Raw genomic sequence first — 21,651 nt, 5'->3', positions numbered from 1 at the left:
GGGGGGGGGAAATCTTCAAATTTTACCAGTGGGATAACTTAGTTTGGCAATATTTGAGAACCATTAACATACAAAATAAGATTTCATAATAAGTGAATAATAGCACATGTTCTGTTCATGATCTAATAACTTGTTGTTAATAGGTTTTTTATTTTTTACTATAGGTTCAAGCAATAAATGCAGGAGTATTTTTCTTTAGGTGCACAATGTGCAATAATAGTGACATGTTTCAGAAAGAGATGTTGAAAATGGGAATTCATATTCCTGAAAAGTGAGTAACAGTTTTTTGGCAAAAAGAATTTAAAAGTAGGATTTAATAACAGAGAAAATAATCATTTATGTCTGATTATGTGATGATGGACGAGCAGACATTTTAAATGGGGAAATGTAAAGCCACCCCTGCTACTGCCTCCTCCTTTCCAGATTTCTAGTTCTTGAAATAAGGGATTGTGACTTAAATGTTTCATTATTTGATTATAGTCTCTTAATAAACACCTTAGTTGTATACAGTATTAATTGATTTATAAACAAGTATAGTAGGTTTCAAAATGGTATATATTAATTAAGATGTGATTCAAAATGTATGAGAAGAGATTGACAGGTCTCAGAGGGGAGGGAGGCTAGAAGAAAGAAGGTGACGAGATTAGTCACAGAATACATATGCACAGCCCATGGACACAGACAGTGGTGTGGTGAAGGCCAGGGGGGTGGGGGTGGGGGCTAGGTGCAGGTAGGCAGAGGAAGAGAAAATAGAGGACTTCTATAATAGTGTCAACAATAAAAATAAATAAAATATATGATAATTTTCTTAATACTTAAGGGTGAGGAATCCAGAAATAATATTACTAAACTTGAAATTTAAAAAAAATGACAGGGAAATGTTAAAAATGTAAGTTTAAGATAATTTCTGCTTAATTTTTCATTTAGCATTTGAAAAATCACTGTGAGACTAAGTGTAGGATAAAATGTTGAAGAGAATGATTAATCCTAAAAAAACAAATTTTATTCTCGTTCCTAATTATGTGAAAAGTTTTTATTTTTAGGTTCATTACTAATCCTTTTATGTAACATTTTAGGTCAAAGTTTATTTTATATATTGCTTCGCTTACAGAGATGCATCTTGGGAATTAGAGGAAAATGCTTATCAAGAGCTTCTGCAGCTTTATGAGCATTGTGATGTACGGAGATGTCGTTGCAAGGAAGGGCGAGACTATAATGCACCTAATAGGTATATTCGGAAGTTCACTTGTGCTTAATTATTGTTCTTATTGAAACCTTCAGCTTAGTAAGCAGAGTTATAGTTAGGAAAATGTGTTTGCTTTTAGGATGTTTGAGGTTTTAACTTGAGATGAGATATAGTGGTTTAATGTATATTTACATCAGTTTACAGAAAAATTGTTGGCACTCAGCATAATTGCAGCTTATTTCCTTGGAACGTTTTCATGAGGCTCTGTTTTCTAGTGCTGCACTGGTCCTATATAATAGCCACTAGGCACATGTGGTTTTATTGAACACTGAAGACTTAGTATGCTTCTTAGTTTGCTAGGGCTGCCATCATAAAATACCACAAACCGGGTGGCTTAAACAATAGACACTTGTTTTCGCACAATCCTAGAGGCTAGAAGACCAAGATAAGGTATCCACAGATTTTATCTCTTCTGAAACCTGCCCTTGGCTTGCTCATGACTCTCCTCTAGCTTTATCTTCACATGATTGTCCCTCTGTGTCTGTCCAGTCATATTGGATTAGAGTCTACCCATATTATCTCTTAATTATCTCTTTAAAAGCCTCATCTCCAAACTTAGTCATATTGTGAGGTGCTGGGTGTTAGAACTCCAACATATGAATCTTGGGGAGACACAATTCAGCGTATAACAGTATGAAAAAAGAACTGAAAATACCTGAGTAATTTTATGTTGATTACGTGTTGAACAAAATGATAATAGTTTAGAAACATTCAGATTCGTTTCACCTGTTTCTTTTACCTTTTAAATATGGTTACCAAAAAAGTTTAGATAACATATATGATTTGCATTGTATTTCTGTTGGATGGCTCTGTTCTAGATTAGTCTGGCAGTGTTTCTTTTGGATCACTATAAAAAAGGGTTTTGCATTTGAAATTTATCAATTACTCCTTTGTGATGTCAGCAGGTACTGACTAATCTTAACAGCCATTTTGTGCCTTCTGTGTGTACCATACTGTGTTTGATACTAGAAATCAGAGTATCTTTATTTTTTAAGATGCAGAATAAAAAGTAACAAAGCCAGTTTTGTAGAAATTTATGTAGGAAATTTCATTAAATTTTTATCTCTATTATACACTAGTATTTGAAACTTAAAGAGCAGAGCAGGATACTGGGAGTCTTATTCTTCATGGGAAGTGACTTAGCTGGGTGAGCTACTACTTATCTGTGGAAATTTCGCTGAAGTCTTGGTAGCTTTGGAAAGTTTCCCCTAAGCAGCTGTTAGCACTTCGGATATCCCATTCTGAGCTGGGTTTTCCCTTCACTATGCTTGTTACAATATGTTGCATTATTTAAATTTGTCTTTGTTGTTACACTAAAAATTCTATAAGGGCAGAGATTTCTTTGAAGATGTCGAGTAATGTACATTTACATAACTTAATATGTTGACTCTGAATATTCAATAATAATACCACTCACAGATGAGATAATGCAAACAATAAAAGCACTTTAGAGTTCTAAGAAGCAATACAGTTATTTACATTGATATTTTCTAAATTCCTTTTAGGCTGTTTTAGTTAACTGATATATGTAAAAATATATTTTGTAAACCACTGGCACATCAGTAGGTAGCAAACTTCATTTTTTGTTTTTTTTTTTTCTGGCAACTACTCGAGATTAGTATCCCTTGCCTTTTCTCTTGGGACACAGATACCTGCAGGCAGTTTTGCTGGAAGGCAGCATGGTATAATGGTTAGCAGCATGGGTCTGGCAAGCAGGTAAAGTGGGTTGGAAGCCTCACTTGGAGACTTACTAGCAGGATAAACTTGATTGAACAAGTTATTTACTCCTTTATGCCTTGGTTTCCTCTTCTTTAAGGAGATAACAGTGGTTTTCCCCACCTTCTAAAAAAATGTGAGGATTAAACTTTTCACGTAAAGAGTGAGGACTGGGCCTGGTGTAGAATAAACACTCACGTTAGCTGTCATCTTTCTTTCTTTTCATCATTAGTCGGCAGAACTGTCTGTGGAAGGGATCACTGGGACACACAGGACACACGCCTACACACCCATATCCACACAAAGGGAGCTTCACCCGCACATACCAGAGGGGAGATATCCAGTTACCTCTCTCATCACCTACACATCTACCACACTCAAGGAGTACATCCACTTTTTGAGAGAGAGAGCATACTCATAACCAAAGAAAGACAAGGCCCGCAACCCACCCACACCCATACAGAAAATGCGAATATGGACCAGCACACATCACACAACACAGTGGGTGGTGGTGAGAGAAGAGCTGAGAGAAAATACAAAGATGGGCCAGGGGTGAGTCTGGGTCCTGTTGAGCCGCTCAGTACCTGAGATGTCTGAGGAAGCTTTTTATAGGAAATGATGCCTCATCTTGGATTGAAAAATAATATTTTAACTAAGGTAATATATTTGCTGAATGCTTCTTCCATATTAGATACCCTGGCATAGCAATTTCCCTATAAGCCTAGTCATTTCTAAATATAAAAAAAAAATATTTTCTTTAATCATATTCTTTCTGATGTGTAGATTCTTTGAGTATGTGCATGTTCATATACATGTTGATATTTGAGTTAGAGAATATTTAGAGGAGGGGATTTAAAGATAAACAATGAAGTGAAAAAACTTTAAGGAAAAGCAGATAATGTACTTTACTTCCCCTTTGGGTTGGTTGTGTATGTGAGGCAGACAATGAGGCCTGTGGCAGTGTGGGTGGTTTGGAATTAATACCAAAATGTCACCATCTGCTTCTCTTTATCTCTTCAGCAAATGGGAAATAAAGCGCTGTCAGTGTTGTGGTTCTAGTGGAACACATTTAGCCTGTTCCTCACTGCAATCATGGGAACAAAATTGGGAGTGTTTGGAATGTAGAGGTATTCTCTACAATTCAGGTAATTTTGAATAAAGATGTTCTTATTCAAATGTATATTATTTAAAAATTTTACCTATATTTCTGTTATGTTCACATTGGGTTTTAAATCTGCAGGGGGGTTCCAAACAGCAAAAAGAAAAAAATTACCCAACACTAACAATGTTGGAATAAACGATTGTTTGTTGGAAGAATCATCACCTAAATTACCCAGACAGTCACCTGGAGCCCAGAATAAAGATCTTCTGAGGTGTGTATTTTGAATTGAAGAAAAATATAAAACTCTATTCTGAGAAAATTAAATAGGAAGTGGCTGTATACACTTAGAATATTAGCTGATCTCTACAGTAGTCTAGAAGAGTATTTTTCAAACAGCAGGACCCAACATTTGATCATGAAATCATGCAACCAGCATTTAAAAAAGAAAATGAAATAGAAATATAAAGTATCATATTGTACTGCAAATAGAATGTATATGAGAATTTTCATATTTTATTTTATACTGAGTCATGATGTGAAATATAGTTTCATTATAAAAATTTTCAAGATAGTTTAAAAACACAGATCTGAAAAATGTGCTTAAACTATTATTTGGTTACAGAGTAAGACAGGAAATTAAGTAATACGGTACCCTGTTACTTTGTTAATAGGAAAGAATCATTTAACATAGAGGTTTAATTTTTTTTTTTTATTTTGTAATCATTTGTTTAATGTATTTACTGTCAATGTCGGGTCTAAATGTAAGCTGGGTAGGCATTCTTACAAGTATTACTGTATTAATACCTGTTTTCATAAGACAACAAAATGGGTAACTTCCAAAATCATTTGTTACCATTTAAATAAGACTAGAACTACATCTTCCTACTGCGTCAGGTATTTGTTCAGTTAAAGTTGGGATTTTAAGTATATATGACTTTATAAAAAGTTTTTAGAGCCTTGTTGTAGCCAATAGGGGGAGGTAACAGTAGTAGCTAAGCGTGAGGAAATACTTTCTTGTTAAAAATAATATCACCTGGCTGCTGTAGCTCAGTGGATTGAGCATCGGCCTGCGAGCCAAGTGTCGCTGGTTCGATTCCCAGTCAGGGCGCATGTGAGAGGCAACCACACAGTAATGTTTCTCTCCCTCTCTTCTCCTTTCCCCCTCTCTCTAAAAATAGATAAATAAATAAACAAACATTATTTTTTAAAAGTAATAATATCAAGTTAAAACTTAGAAGGAAAACAAAATTTTTTTTTTTTTTCACCTCACTGAGGACATGCTCTTTGATTCTAGGTAGAGGGGAAAGGAGGGAGAAGGAGAGGGAGAGAAACATCAATGTGAAAGAGAAACATCGATCAGTTGCCTCTCGTGTGTACCTTGACTGGAACCAAACCTGCAACTTTTTGGTTTACAGGATGACGCTCCAACCAACTGAGCCACACTGGCCAGGGCAGGACAAGATAATTTTATTTTTAATTTTTCTATTACAGTTGTCCCACTTTTTCCCCCATTGCTCCCCTGCCACCCAGCCCACCCCTCCTTCCTCAGTCAATCCCCACCTGTTGTCCATGTCCATGGGTCATTCATACTAGTTCCTTGACTAGATCCTTTCCCTTCTTTGCTCCCATCTCCCCTCCCCCCTGTCCCCTGGTCACTGTCAGTCTGCTCCTTGTTTACTTGCCTCTGGTTCTGTTTTGCTCATTTGTTTGTGTTGTTCATTAGTTTCCTGTATAGGTGATATCATATGGTAGGACGAGAATTTTTGTGAAATTATTTGATAACTAGATTTGCAGATAGAAATGGAATACTATTCCATTTCTGTTTTAAGGTACCACTGTATTAACTGATATTTTGAAATAAATGTTTTTAAATTTTAGTATCAAAAAGGGTGTTCACATTAGTTTTAAATAATTTTAATATTTATGTTTCTAAAGCTATTATACCAGGGAAGTATGATTCCTTGCTCCTGCTCTCATATTCCATTGTGTTCTAGAAGAATAGCATTAGTATTCCCATTCCTAGCAGGAGCAGGGAACCAACTTGCTATAAAAAGGTATATTTCTGAAGGATTATCTTCCAAAAGATTTTGGTTTTGCTCAACCTGGATTAAAGAAAAGGGGGTTGTGTGAAGAGAGAAAAAACAGGAGGATCCGAGATGGTGACCCATTAGGTAGAAGCTACACTAACCTCCTCCCAGGACCAAATTGGAATTACAAGAAAGGAAGGGAGGGAGGGAAGGAGGGAGGGAGGGAGGGAGGGAACCTAGCCCATGCTGGGACATTATAATATCTTAGGATGGGAAAAATTTATACTTAATGTAGAAAGATGATCCATGACATTGCCTCAAACAGGGTCATTTTGAGTACATTAATTCCAGTTACAGAGGGAGTAAGTGAGGCAGGGAGCATTTGAGTTAGTCTATATAGTCAGTCACTTGGGAACCTTGTTAAGGCAGGTTGCGAGGCCTGGTACTCAGAGGGTCTGACTCCATTAATGTGCTGTGAGGCTTAAGAATTTACAGTTCTAACAAGTTTCCATATGCTGCTGCTGGTGGTCTGGGATCACACTATGAGAATTACTGGTATAGACTAAAAAGTACTACCTAAAGGATTGTGAATTCTGTTGATAACATTAGTTCTACTATTAACTTTATGGTTAAAAATGCATTTTAATTATTAAAACTATAGTTATCTCATATAGTAAACAGAGATTACATTTGCTCTCTTATTAAAGGACCTAGTAAACATGCAGTAAGATACAATTAAGTGTATGTTGTAGTCAGTGGCCATAAAGGTGACAGTTTGAGCTTCTGACTACTGAATCGATCAAATTTGAAATAATCATCCATCAACATTCTCAAAAATCACTTATGACATTAGATGATTGTAATTTGGTAGAAGATTGAAGAGAGAGAATAAAGGATTTTGAACTAAGGTTTTCAAATAACTGTTTTGGGTTCCAGTGGCAGCCATTGTTTGCTTTTGGGTGGGAATTGGAAAAGAACTTCCTTTTTATCTTTTTTTTTTTTAATTGGCTGTATAACTGCTGTGTCATATAAAGTATTTTAGAGTCCTTACCTCTGTATTTAAATTCATGTTTTACAGGCAAAGCAACAAATTTAGAAGAAACATTTCAACAATAATTATAGAGTTAGGGTTTCAAATTATTAAAAAAACTAAAAGATTATATATCAACAAAGCTGACATCTGGAATAGCACCTTAAATGGATTCAGAAATCAAAAATTTAATCCTTCATGCACAATTGAAGTAGTATATGTTAGTGAAAATGATAATTTTGGAATAGAGCATTCTGGATCAAAGCAAGAATTTCTAAGTCTTTTAATGCACCATCTTGAGAACTCACCATTGTTTGAAGGGTCCTTATCAAAGAACTTGTCCCTAAATTCTCAAGGTAATTATTTATTATAGAACTTACTGATTATACTTTGCGTAAAGAAAGAGGTGGTTAGAATCGATATTCGGTACATGTTGTTGGAGTGTATAATTTACTTTGTTAATAAAATACTGATAAGATCACAGAAGGGTGGATGGGGAGAGTGATATTTTTAAAAGCAAATTTTGTAGTAAAGCATTGTCTTTAAGAATGGTCTTAATTTCTTTGTAGGAATATCGTAGTTGAAGTGATTCCATAATTAACTAAAACTTCTTAAAACTGTATTTTATATTCATTCTAACTTTAGTTGAATAGAGTGAGCAAATGGGATAGATGATTATCTGAGCCCTTCTTGTTCAGATATTTGGAATTTACAGTTGGCATGTTTCTTCACAACTTAGGATTTTTATAACGTAATTTTCTGGTCCACATGTAACAGATTCTTAAATGTACTTTTGCTTTCAAGAATTTTTCTTATGCAATTAATTATGTATATGGTACTTTTCTGTCTTTATTTCTAGTAAGGCGCTAATATGATTAAAATAGGCATCTCAAATCACTAATTCTAGCACTTTTAGGAGCTTTTATATCATTTTTGCTGTAATAGGAAATTTGAAAGTGAGAAGACTTATTTCATTTGAATTTCTTCCTATATATTCCCTAGAATTTCCTCAGCGTTGCCTGAAACATCATCGAAATAATTGAGAAACTACCAAGGATCATTTGTACAATTTAATTCTTAACTTCCTTTAAAAAGAAAAAAAAAAATTCCAGTAATCAGTAATGTTAAGGCAATTGTTGTACAGTGGAAAGTACATGAATTTAAGGCATAAAATCTCAACTCATTTTATATACATTACTTAAATAGCTTTATATTCTTAGATTAATTACATAGCCTCTCTGGATCTTAGTTTCTTCTACTGTAAAATGTGACTGCTAATACATAACTTATAAAGTTATTGTTGAGATTTTATTGTTATTTCAAGTATTGTTAATATTGATTACTAAAAAGTTGCATCATTTTGGAACATAATTTAGCACTGTATATAAACAATTTTAAACTATTCACATCCTTTGAACCACTAATACTGTATGTATCCTAATCTATCCTAATCAAATAATCGAAGATATATAGACAAGAATGTGTAAGTAGATGTTGATCATATAATGTCATTCAGTGAGGATACCAGTAATTAAAGTAATGGTTTATATTTCTACACATTTATGTTAGTCTTAATGCATTTCTTACCTGTAATTTCAGTAATTTTGAATAATATAAAAAATTTACAGTAAAATAAGTGGAAAAGCAGAAATGAAATTATTTATGTATGTGTTTCTATACACAAAAGACACAAATATACCCAATTGTGTACATTGGTTATTGTGGTGGTAGGATTATAGGTGATTTTTAAAAATAGTTTCTGTGTATTTTTTTCTACAATAACTTGTCACTTTGTATTCAGAAATATATTTTTTGTATATTTTAGGTGAAATATATGTTGTATACATGGTATAGCTTCTATGAATTATTTTTTATTTATCTAATGCTTACACTTTTTATTTTATGTATTCATCATATATGATAGTTATAATAATTAAAGAAGTGTATTCTATGTATTTCCATCTGTTTACAGCTCTGAAAGAGAATCTTTATTATGAAGCTGGCAAAATGGTTGCCATTTCTTTGGTTCATGGTGGTCCTTCACCTGGTTTCTTTTCTAAAACTTTGTTTAACTGCCTCGTTTATGGACCAGAAAATACCTTACCAATTTTTGACGATGTTTCAGACTTTGATGTGGCACAGATTATAATCAGGGTAAGAATTATGCATGTTTATTAAAATGTACAAGTATCCCTTGTATAACATGGTACTTCTATAAACACGGTTTCGCTCTAACGTGGTTAGAGAATTGGGTAAAACTCCCGTATAACATGAAGTTAGGGAAATCCCTGTACCATACTGAACATGATAAAATTTGGACTGTATTAATCTAATAAACTGATCCATTAAAAAAATAAAACCGACATTAAATGCTTGTTGGAAAAATATATGGCCGGAGTCAATTCAAAGTGAAAATCTAATCGAGCCAGCAGAAAACAGGATGGATGCAATAGTAGAACTTGCTAAGTCTTTAGGAGGAGAAGGCTTTGACAATATGACTGTAGAAGATATCCAAGAATTGCTGGTAGAAGAAAAAACTAATGAAGAAATTTTGGTGGAAATGACATCTGAAATGTGCCAGGATAACTTAGGGGACGATAGCACTGATGAAAACAAAGAAGTTCAACAGTTTTCTCTAAAAAGCATAAAGAAAGGCCTAGACTTAGCTGAACAGTTAAGAGTCATATTTCTTAAATGAAGATTCTTGCACTGAAAGGAGCACAGAGTTTAAGATAGAACTTCAAAAGTGCTTGGCACCATATAATGAAGTTTATAAAGATCTCTCAGCTAAAAGCAAGCAATCTAAAATAACAGATTTTTAGCAAAAAATAGAGCATAGAAATCAAGATAATGCTGAAGAAAGTTCAGAGGATGAGGATATCTTGTCAAAAAGAAAATGCATTCAGTTAATGGAGCTTAGTAGTGATGATGAAAAAAACATTACTTAATTTATATTAATAGGTAATACTTTTGATGAAAATTGTTTTAATGAAGATATTTCTCTTAATTATAAAAATGTAATAGTATGGTATTTTTTTAATTTTTGGAACCTAACCCCCCTTTTTGTACTAGTTCTTTGTTTCATATAACACGGATTCGCATAACATGGCATTCGTTAGGAGCCTAACAGCTGTGTTATACAGGGGTTACTTGTAGTCTGCATTTGCCCTGACCAGTGTGGCTCAGTTAGTTGGGTGTCATCCTGCAAAACAAAAGGTGGCTGGTTCAATTCCCAGTCAAGGGCAAGTGCTTAGGTTGCAGGTTCAGTCCTGATCAGGGTGTGTACAAGAGGCACCTGATGAATGTTTCTCTCTCACATTGATGTTTTTCTCCCTCTCTTTCTCTCTCTCTCTGCTCTCTCTAAAGATAAATAAAATCTTAAGAATAGATAAAATGTAGACTACATTCTGAGTATATTTGAATATAAATAATGGATCTATAATAGAATAATAATACTCTGTGGAGTAGTTAAGGGCTGTCAGTATTTTTATTTATCAGCAGAGTTCACAACCAGTTATAAGATAGATGTAAAGGTAAGACAGCTAGGGATCAAAATGCCAGGTTTAATGTTGATAAAACCAATTGAATAATGTGACTTCAATCTATAGTCAGAATGGCTAACATTTCTCAGAACTAGATGGATTTATCTACCCTGTCAGAGACTGTGTAAGGCAGGTTCCTTGTTGCATGCTATAGAGTAGATAAAAGTTTGCTTTCCTGCAGGCAGGCAGTGGGTCTAAAGAGAGCAAGGAGTTAGTTTACCAGTCAGAGAACATCTTCCTCCTGTAGGGAGCTATCGATGCTAGGTTGAGAGAAAGACTAGGATGAATTTTTTCAATATTGAAACAAGTGGGAAGACTCACTGTTCCCAAATAAAAACGTTAACATTTATTGAACCCTGTACTGCACATGTTACATGTACAAACTGTTATCATAATGCTCTGTAAGTATCATTTGGAAGCTTAATAGAGGTAATGAAAGCCATTCAGCTTTTTTTCCCTTAGCCTTCTTCCCACTTAAGCCTACTCTATCCATTCATTGTCTCAATTAATAAAGCAGTATAGTTTAATGGTTAAAAACAAATGCTTACAAGTCAGATTTTAGATTGAAATAACTAGAAACTGTAAGCTGTGTGTCTTGGGAAGTGAAATTAGGCTTGATTTTGTTATGCCTAACCTTATCCTCACTTCCTCTTTCCTATGGATTTCTCAACTTCTTAGAGGGAGGCTTCTGTTCCCACCATCACTCTCTCAAGTTAGCCAGTTCATAGCTGATATTCAGAGATCTAGATCTTCACATTCAGATGCCATTTTCACCCCTCTAATTTCCTTATGTCCTTGTTTTCAAATACCTCTCTACTGTTTTCTTTAATATTGCACTCTTTTCTACTTCTTTTTCTGTCTTTTTTAATGCTTCTTCCTACCCCTGAAACTTAGGTATTTTTCAAAGTGTTGTCTTAACAGTCCTCGTTCTATAGTATTTGGAAAACTTCTTCTGACCCACAACCTTTTTGAATGATTCCCAGACCTGTATTTTTGAGCCCCTAGACTGTATTCTATACAATGTTTGTTTATTTAGCCAACAGATACTATGTACCTAATACTGTTGTATCACTGAATAGAGTAGTAAACCAAACAAAGTCTCTGCCTCCTTGAAACTTATCTTTTAGAGGGAACACAGAAGGTAAACAAGTAAATATATAATACATAGTTCATTGAAAAACATAGGGGTTTGGGGCACCTAACACCATGTGGTCAGAAATCCACATATAATTTTTGATTTCCCCCCCAAATTTAACTATAATTGTGCCTCAGTATCTGCTGGGGATTGCTTTTAGGACTTTCTTTGTTCCCGCCACTGCAGATACCAAAATCTGCAGATGTTCAAATCTGTTATATAAAATAGCATGGAACAATGCATACAGTCAACCCTCCACATTTGGTAATGCAAAATCGATGGATACGGAGACACAATTATATTGAGAAAACATCTGCACATATGTCGACCTGCACAGTTCAAACTCGTGCGGGTCAACTGTACTATCATGTAGTAAAATATGTTATAAAAATAAAACAGACTATGAGGAAGGAGATAGATAATGCTTGGGGCAGGGCAGTGTGCCAGATTCTTATTTCTCTCTAAAATCTGGTCTAGATTTTAGCGGTAGAGGTTGGCAAGCTTTGGCTGTAAGTCAGATCAGGCCTGCTGCCTCTTTCTGTAAATAAAGTTTTTATTGAAACACACCTATTATATGTCTGACTGTTTTCACACTGCAATGGCAGAATTGAGTAGTTGTAACAAACATCCTATGTCCCACAAAACATAAAATGCTACCTGGTTTTTACAGAAATGACTCCTGTTTTGGAGGTATAGTAATGATACACCTAGTCATCCAGGAAATTGGATTCTATCCTCATTGTTATGTAATCACTTAGGATAGTGTCTGCATCTATGTGGCTGAAGCTTGCTCTTAAGCGAGAAAGTGGAAGTAGAGTACAGGGATGTTTGATATGTTTTTCACTTACATCCCATTGGATACCCTTAGTCACATATGGCCATATCCAGCTGCAAGGAAAGTTTGGCTGTGTGCCCAGCTAAAACTCAGGGTAGTGGGTTTGGGAGCATGAGGCAATATATACCCACAGTGTGAAGGGAACATTTTGAACCAGGTAGTCAGGAAAAACTGGAGACTTTAGCAAAGATCTAAAATGAATAAGTGTAAACCTCTAGCAGAGTATTTCTGGAAAGAAGAAATAGCAAGGAAATTTTCCATTCAGTAGACTATTGATGGCCTCCTATTTTTATCTTCCTCCCTCTGTAACTTTGTTCAAGAGCTAACCTGTATGAAAGTGTCTGGAACATAAATGGTCAAGTATTTCTTTGTTTATGCTCTTCACCGAAATACTCTTTTGATTGTATTCATCCAAGTCAGGTGATAATTCTTCTCTTTCATGAAATCTCAGGTTCTCTCTCTTGCCTCTCTAGTGCTGTATAACTGTTCTTTGTCAATTATTGCCTTTTATATAAGTAATTGCCTGTATTAAAGGGGCATTATACTCAAGGTTTCTTGAAGGCAGAAATATACCATGTTTATTAAACTAAATTATCAGATATTCTAGAAAAATAATTATTTGGTATACTTTCATTACACTTTGGTGTACTCAAGAATGTGTCATTTGAAATGTAAATATCATTCACAAGTGAAAGGGGAAACTGGGTATATTTTCTTCTTCATTACAGATAAATACTGCAACAAATATAGCTGACTTAAATTCAGTTATGAATGAGTACTATAACTACCTGGAGTTTATTGGATGTCTAAGACTTATAACATCATTAAGTGATAAATACTTACTGGCAAAAGACATACTTGCTTACCATGTAATTAAGAGAGTCCAAGAACCTTTTGAAAGGTAAGTTATTTATATATGAAAGATTCTCTCAGATTACATGTTAACTGTCTTATAATGTAAGATATGTTCAATAAAAAATTTAAATGTTATTTTAAAGTAATGCTTTAAAACAAACCTGTTAAGGATGATTACTCTTCTGACTGTTCTAGACTTGCATAAATATGTGGTGCTTATGTAGGAAAAGTAATCATTGTCTCAATTTATAATTATTTTTCCAAGTAAAAATTATTAAAAATTCTTACCGCGTAAGCCAACTATTTCATCTCCACTCATTCCTTTAATAACTACAATGTGTACTAAGCACCTGTAGTCTGCTAGGTAATAGGTCCTGAGCATTCTTTGATTAATAAGGTAGATATGATTCTCGCTGTTTAGCTTAGAACACTGGTCCTCAAACTTTTTGTTCCAATAATACTTTAAAGAAGCTTGAAAACTTATATGTCCTCATACTTTATTTTTAAGTAATGAAAAACATAAAATATATATGAAAGTAGGCAGAATGGCATACCATGTAATCAACTATTATCTACCAATTATCAATCAACCTGTGACCAGCCTTGTTCATCTATCTTACTCTTGTTATTGACTCCATTATTATTTTCAAGCTATTATTAGATATCGTGTTATCTCAAAAGTGATCAGGGTTTTTTGTTTGTTTTTTTAATTTCAGTGTCATTAGTCCATAGATTTAAATATACTTGAGTTATTATCTTTACTGAAGTTCAAATTGCCTCTTTTTTGGCCAGTATAAGCCCTTTATGTGAGGGTTTTTTTTTTTTTGTTAGTTTGTTTTGTTTTTTAATGTTGGCCCATAATGGTCTTTGATAGGTATCGTGTTATATGGTGTAATAATATGTTTCAATCTCATTTGCCATTCTGACCTAGAGGACCTTTGTTTCTTTGGATGGGAACTGGTATTTTAAAACTACAGTTTTGATGCTAGGTGTGCTCGTTTTTCCCAGATTGGTCATTGTTTCTAGGCCTTTTCAATGGACCATAACTAGGAAATGCAGGGTTTCCTGGTTTTTTGTTTGTTTGTTTGTTTAATATTTTATTTTTTATTTTTAGAGAGAGGGGAAGGGAGAGAAAAAGAGAAGGAGCAAAACATCAATGTGTAGTGGCCTCTCCCTTGCCCCCAACTGGGGGCATGGCCCACAACCCAGGCATGTGCCCTGACTGGGAATTGAACCAGCAATCTTTTGGTTCCCAGGCCAACTCTCAATCCACTGAGCCACACCAGCCAGGGCAAGGTAACGCTTTAAAAAAAAAAAAAAAATATTTCGTATGACTTAAAATGGAAGGTAACCTAGAACTTAAAAAATAAGTACAAAAGTTGGCAGGAAGGAACAAAAACATTTTTAAAAGCAGTACAATTGGCCCTGGCTGGGTGCTCATTTGGTTAGAGCATCCTCCTGATACTCCAAGGTTGTGGGATCGATCTCTGGTCAGGGCACGTACATGAAGCAACCAATGAATTCATAAATAAGTGGAACAATAAATTGATGTTTCTCTCTCTCTCTCTCTCACACACACACACACACACACACACACACACACTTTCTGTCTCCCTCTCCCTCTCTCTAAAACCAAGTAAAAAAAAAAATTTTAAGTACTATAATTGTGCAAAATAAAGTGATAGAGATAGTTTCCTAATATAGTAATAGTTACAGTAAGTGAAAATTACTCTTCGAAAAGCAAGTTACCGTAAAACAAATACACGGTGTTGTACTATTTATAGATGTTTCAAAACAATCAGAGCAATGCTAACTGTTATTTGGGGATACATATATAGTGAAATGAAAATGAAATGCAAACTACAGTAAGATTTTTAGATTAGTAGTTAAATGACAATTTCAAATAGTTTCCTATTTGTAGAGGGAGAGAAGGGAAAATGATAAGGGGACAGGATTTAGTTGAGTAAATAAGATATTTTTCATAAATCTGAACAAACATAAAATGTTAATATCTTTTAAATTCTAGTGACAATTTATAGTTTTCTACTATTGGATTTTTATATAAGCTTGAAATATTTCCTAATTAAAAAATTCTAAGGGTGAACTTAGTTTGGCTGAAATATGCTTCAAAGGTAAAGGTGAGGTGAATGTTAAAGCAAGAAAGAAAGGCAAGGGTGGGAGCGGGGAGGGCCTTGGGAGCCCATGTTAGGGAGTTAGTGCTTTGTTTCCTGGACGAGCGTGTACATCAGCTTCCTGTGGCTGCTGTAAAAAAGTGTCCTCAAACGGAGTGACTTAAAACAACAAATTCTCCCAGGTTTGGAGGCCCAAAGTCCAAATCCAGGTGTTGGCAGGACTGCACTCTTTCTGGGAATTTAGGAAGACAGTCTCTTCTTTGCCACTCCAGCTTCTAGGGGCTGTGGTTGTCTAACTCCAGTTTTCTGAATCTATATCACACGGCCTTTCATGTCCTTGTGTCTCTTATAAAGATACTTGTAGTTGGATTTAGGGCCAGAGTGTGTAACCCAGATAGGATGATCTCAAGATCCTCGATTATGTCTGCTTAAACCGTTTTTCAAAATAAGGTCACATTCATAGGTTCCAGGGACTAGGATGTGGAAGTATCTTTTCTGGGGCCTCCATTCAACATACCTGAGGGTGAATGACAGTACAGTATTGGGTTTATTTCTGGCACATACCTATGGCTACCACATGGAAAATGAACTTGGAGATTTATACACCTAGTACAACAGTTTCTCTGCAAGTGGTTTATAATAGGGTGCTAGTGGCTATATGGAAAAATGAGCAGATAAAAGGGATTTCGGAAAAGGGAATCCATAGGACTTGGTAATTAGGACTGGAAGAGAGAGCAGTTAAGGTTGACTTTCAGATTTAGCTATACTAATTTGATAGATGAAATGGAGGCATTTACTGTCCCTTATGGTTGATTGAGATTTTGGTAGTAAGGAATAACTTTCTTTTGGATGTAATAAATTAGATGCTTGGAATATGTGGTACACAGTATATATATTTCTGGGCAGGAGAGAATAGATTTTATAGTGATGAGTCTATACCTGCTAAATGAAGCCATGCATATCCATGAGACAAACAGCAACATTTAAGACAAAGTTAAAAAAAAAAAAACTTTTTGTAAGAGACTGAAAAGGTCTGGTCAGAGAAAAAGGAAACTGGGAGACTGGTGCCAAAGAGGAAAGGAAGATCGTTCATAAACTTAGGACAGTTTTTCCTGAGGTGTAGGTAAAAGTGGAGGAAAAGTGAATGGGAATTAAGAAATGGAGGCAGTGAATATAGATGTCTTTCAGGTCGGTTGTATTGAAGGAAAACAGATGGAATTGCCCAAATTTATTTCCCCTTATTCAAGATGGGAAAGACAAGCATATTTATGTGCTCTTGAGGAAGAACAAATAGAAAGGGAGATGAATCAGTATGACACAAGGTACCTGTGACAGGGAGTCCAGAGCCACAGGTAGGGGCCAGTCAGTGCTTTGCTTACCAGTGAGAAATTGCATTTTAAAAAAGTCATTTGTTATTTGTATTTTGTTAATTATGTATTTTGCTCATTTCCTATTGTTCTCTTAGAAAAATGATTTGTATTTTTTCTACATTTAGAAATTAGTTTTATCATGTATATTATAAATGTTTTCCCACTTTTTTTCTTTGTTAATTTCTTTTTAGCAATACATAAGTTAAATTTTTATGTGGCTATGGTTTACAGTCTTTGCAATCTCTAGGAAACTTCACTTTTATAACTAGCTTTGACATGTAAAATATTTCAGATGTCTACTTTTTTCCTCCTAAAAATTGTTAGCTTAATTTTACAACTATACAGCCAAATAATGTAGACATATAAAAGTCTCATTTTATATTAAAATATTTGCTTGTTGTTGATTTGAAAGTATCATAGAACATTAGTATACCCACAATTTTTTATCTTTTTCATTACATCTCTGTATATATGGTAGTGAATTAGCTAGAATGTTAATTCCCTATTGTAATACCAAACATGTATGAATGTTTGCTCATTATTTTTCTTCTCTTAAGTTTTAAGCAGGGTCTGAAAACTCTTGGTGTTTTGGAGAAAATTCAGACTTACCCGGAAGCATTTTATAGCATCTTTTGTCATAAACCTGAGCATCTTTCTGCAAAAATCCTTAGTGATCTTTTTACAGTACACACAGTATCTGATGCACAGTCTTTGGAGTTTTGGAACAGTTACTTACAGGCTGTTGAAGGTATGTGGATGTTATATATTTTATCTGTCTTAGAATGTTTGTTTCAGGATATTAGTTTATTTCTTTGAGTTTTGCTTTTTGATTATAAGAACTTTCATCAGCCAACTCCATATTTACAAAACATTTATAAACAAGTTTATATGACTGAGTTGAAATTGATGAGGAAAGGTTACAGAGTAAAGTTTTCCTATACACAATTTCAGGTGAAAAGGCATTCTTTCTAGGAATCTTAAATATGTGCATGATTGCCACTGCATAGAATAGTCTAAAAGCTAATTGTCCATTTCATCTTTTTCATACTTAAATTGAATTATTCTTCATCCATGGGTTAGGGCTATGATAGTGAGTGATACTTGTCATTGAGTATTAGCAATGTGAAATCATTTTGTTTAACAGAGTGGGAAAAATTAACTTTTAGTTGAGTCTTCTTTTAGTTGGATATTTTTGTTTTGTTTTACACCATTTAGTTTTTCTCTGCATTTGTTGAATTCAGTGCTTTTCAACCGGTATGCCTCAAGAGGCACACTGGTATGTGCAAGAGTTCTTAAAATGTGCAATATCTGACTGTTTAGCCAGGGGCACTGACCTCTTTTCCCTTAGATTATCAAATTTAAAAATGACAACAGCCAATACAACAATAGCTGTCCAGTGTGAATGAAGCAAAATATACCTACTTTTTGTCAGATTGGCAAGAATATATTTATGCTGTGCTGCAAACTTTTAATAATAAATTAGTTTATGTGTATCATGAGATGAAAAAGCTTGAAAATCGCTGAACTAGTTTATCAAATATTGATGCTCTAGAAGTAGTTTTAAATTGTTTTTAGCATCATATTCCAAAAAGATGGAATTTTATAACCCACTGAACCTCTTGGACTCTATGATAATTTTGTGTTAGAGAAGGCATTCAAATATACAACAAGTAGTTCAACTAAGTGATTTCATGAGTCCTACTTTGAGGTTCTAATAAGCATTTACTGAATGTACTATTTTCCTTTTACTACACTTGACTTAGTGATTTCATTTGCCCAAGATAAATGTGGAAGTCTCTGCCTTTCAACATTCCCAGTCAAGTTGGGGAAGAGTCTATGATGGTAGCAATATATATTGAATTTATTTTTCTTTCTTTTTTCTCTTTTTGGTAAACTTTTCAGGTGGTAAATCTGCAACAACAATGGAAGACATTCTTGTTTTTGCAACTGGTTGCAATTCCATTCCACCTGCTGGATTTGAACCCACTCCTTCAATTGAGTGCCATCATATAGATTTTCCTGTTGGAAACAAGTGTAATAACTGTTTAGCTCTTCCAATCACCAAGACATATAAAGAATTTCAAGAAAAAATGGACTTTGCCATAAGAAACACTCTAAGGCTAGAAAAGGAAGAAAGTTCTCATTACTTGGACATTAAGATGTTTTGAACGAAGAGATGTTTCTTTAAAAGCTGCTATGGATACTTTTGTTTCAAAAATCTGCCCCTCATCACTGTTGAACACACTTGTCAGCTTCTTGGTCCAATAAAAGTTTTGGTATGAACATAAAGGAATATTTTAGCCAATTAAGCTAAAAAATTTTTTGTTAATGTGTACCAAGTTGATGATGTTTTTCCATTTTGTTAGTATACATGCTTCATAACCTTCAACATAATTACTTTTAGAATGGCTGTACAGACTTTTTTCAAGTATAGCAGTGTGATATATATATAATAAAAATACTTGTACTCTCTGTTTTCATAAACTAGTGTGCCACAATGACTTTTTTCCTAGCTTAATGCAATTTTCAAAGTATTACTTATTTTACTTTAAAGCTTTAAAGAGAAAAGCTAATTGATAAATCTTGTTATATAAATCAAAGGCATATATTCTGGGTTATGTGTTATATGTATCCTTTTCTATGATGGCACTAAATTGGTTGTTAAAAATGTTTTTGTTTTTGTTTTTTTGTAAGATTACTGATTTATATTAAAATAAACCCACACTGCAATTATTATGTCTAAGGGGAAGTATTACATAAAAAGCAGAATAGCACAAATATTCCATAGTCTGTGTACATTCCATAGTCTTAAAAACATTTCTGAGGTGGATAAAATATAGTTGAAAATACTAAGAAAATGTCTTCTTTAATGCCTTGGCTTTGTCATAGGAATTTTTTTTTTTTTTTCCATGTCTGATCCATAATCATTTCAGGTAGCTGAATGATCTCTGGGTTGTCATGTGGTAGGTTTGGCTATTTGACAGTTATTTATTATTGAGATGGTTGTATAATAAGTAAGCACACACCATTTCATTACTGTTCTCTCTTGCTCTTGAAAGGTATGTTATTATATAGACAATGTAAAAATATGTAAGAAAGAAATACAAATAGAATGAAAAACCCACTCTAATCTCACCGTGCAGAATTAACCAATGTGTTTTAATATATTCTTCTGTAAAGTCTGTTGTTTCCTTTTTTAACTTTATTACTGTTAATAAAAGCCAGAGAACATTAACATTTATTAATATTACCTAAAAGGAACAAGAAAGGATGTAATAACATTTTGAATATTATATCTCTGTAGTCATGTCCCCATATTTATATATACTTTTGCAAAAGAAGAAATTAGAAAAGTCTAATGTCTCTAAATCTATTAGCAAATATAAATGGGTTTTCCACCAATGTAAATCATATGAATGGTAAATTGCTTGATTGTAACCATGTTTTTCTTGATACACAGAGCAGGTATCAGCTATCCTCATATTCTCATTCTCCCCAAGAAATACCCTTAAGTTATTGATATTTTTAAAGGAAAATAATAGGATTGACTCAATATTGATAATATATCTCTTAATACCATAATATATCTCTTAAAACATAATCCTAGTGTAATTTTCTTTGTTATACTAACAGACCCAGCAAATTAAAATTTCACTTTCATTTGAATTTTTTAAGACATTAAGGCACTTTTTTGTCTTGTGTTAAATTTAGATTATTGAAAATAATTAAAGGACCTATTATCAAAAAAGGTTTTAAGATCTAATATAAATCTCAAACTTGCCATATAGCTTTTATTTAAAATGTGTTAATAAACTGGATATGTTATTTCTTAACCTACCTAATTTTATAAAATTTAAAAAGACATTATACCAGTATGAACAATTTAATTTATTCTCTGGTTATTAGTATAGTTTCAATTAATTTCCCCTACAGGGTAATTAAGCTGGTGAGCATTCACACACTCTTTGGGTGGGGAGGTTTTCGAGGGAGGAAGTACAATTGGTTTGGCTACAATTAAAAACAGTATTTCAATTCCTCATTTCACTTATTTTATGTATAGACAGGGCCTTAGGGATAGGTGGTGTAAATAATCATTTAGGATATTCACTTTTAAACTGAAGCATAAATGCTCATATTGGAAAATGTTTTCTGGTTTTAAGGATGTTCCGTTAGTATGATTTTTTTAAGATTAATCTGTATAATAAGGGCAGATCAGAGAAACCTGTAGATTATTTGTTTTCTGCACTATTACTATGTCACATGGTTGGTTAATGATTTTTTTCCCATTTTTTGTTGTAGTCAGTGCACAATTCTTACTGATGTTTATGTTAAAAAGGAATAAAGCTATAGGCCTTTATAATTATTCGTATGTATTTTTTAAATATTTCAATCTTTCATATATTTCAAGCTTGTTTTCTATTTCTTTCAATACCAAGGAAAACCAGAAATTTGCCTATTATGCACCTACTTTTAATGGTCTTTGGTTATTTTTGTATTGTTTTTTAACAGTTTTTAAACTTCGGTGTGAAAACATCTGAAAGCCTTTTATACAGTTTTCTATTTTACTTGGTCATTTTAGTATTTAAGGTAAATATTCTTTAAAATATTAGAAACTAGCTTATGATTTTATATTTTGTCATATTTCCCATATTGTGAATAAG

General features: G+C 33.7%; 1 protein-coding gene across 1 annotated transcript in view; it reads left to right on the top strand.

The window, feature by feature from the left end:
• G2E3 (G2/M-phase specific E3 ubiquitin protein ligase) overlaps positions 1-20,591 on the top strand; it is a 61,802-nt gene extending 41,211 nt beyond the window's left edge. The window contains exons 8-16 of the mRNA XM_090270170.1: positions 165-271; positions 1,112-1,228; positions 3,983-4,107; positions 4,203-4,335; positions 7,170-7,477; positions 9,094-9,275; positions 13,362-13,534; positions 17,548-17,738; positions 18,893-20,591. Coding sequence (XP_090126296.1) covers positions 165-271; positions 1,112-1,228; positions 3,983-4,107; positions 4,203-4,335; positions 7,170-7,477; positions 9,094-9,275; positions 13,362-13,534; positions 17,548-17,738; positions 18,893-19,158 — 1,602 coding nt within the window. The 3' untranslated portion in view covers positions 19,159-20,591. The remainder of the gene's footprint in view (positions 1-164; positions 272-1,111; positions 1,229-3,982; positions 4,108-4,202; positions 4,336-7,169; positions 7,478-9,093; positions 9,276-13,361; positions 13,535-17,547; positions 17,739-18,892) is intronic.
• The last annotated feature ends 1,060 nt before the right edge of the window (positions 20,592-21,651 follow it).

Source organism: Furipterus horrens, unplaced genomic scaffold (genome assembly GCF_987537825.1).
Source record: "Furipterus horrens unplaced genomic scaffold, mFurHor1.1.pri manual_scaffold_3, whole genome shotgun sequence".
Lineage (NCBI taxonomy): Eukaryota > Metazoa > Chordata > Mammalia > Chiroptera > Furipteridae > Furipterus > Furipterus horrens.
The sequence above is the reverse complement of the archived record's forward strand: the minus strand, read 5'-3'. Positions and strand labels throughout refer to the sequence as shown.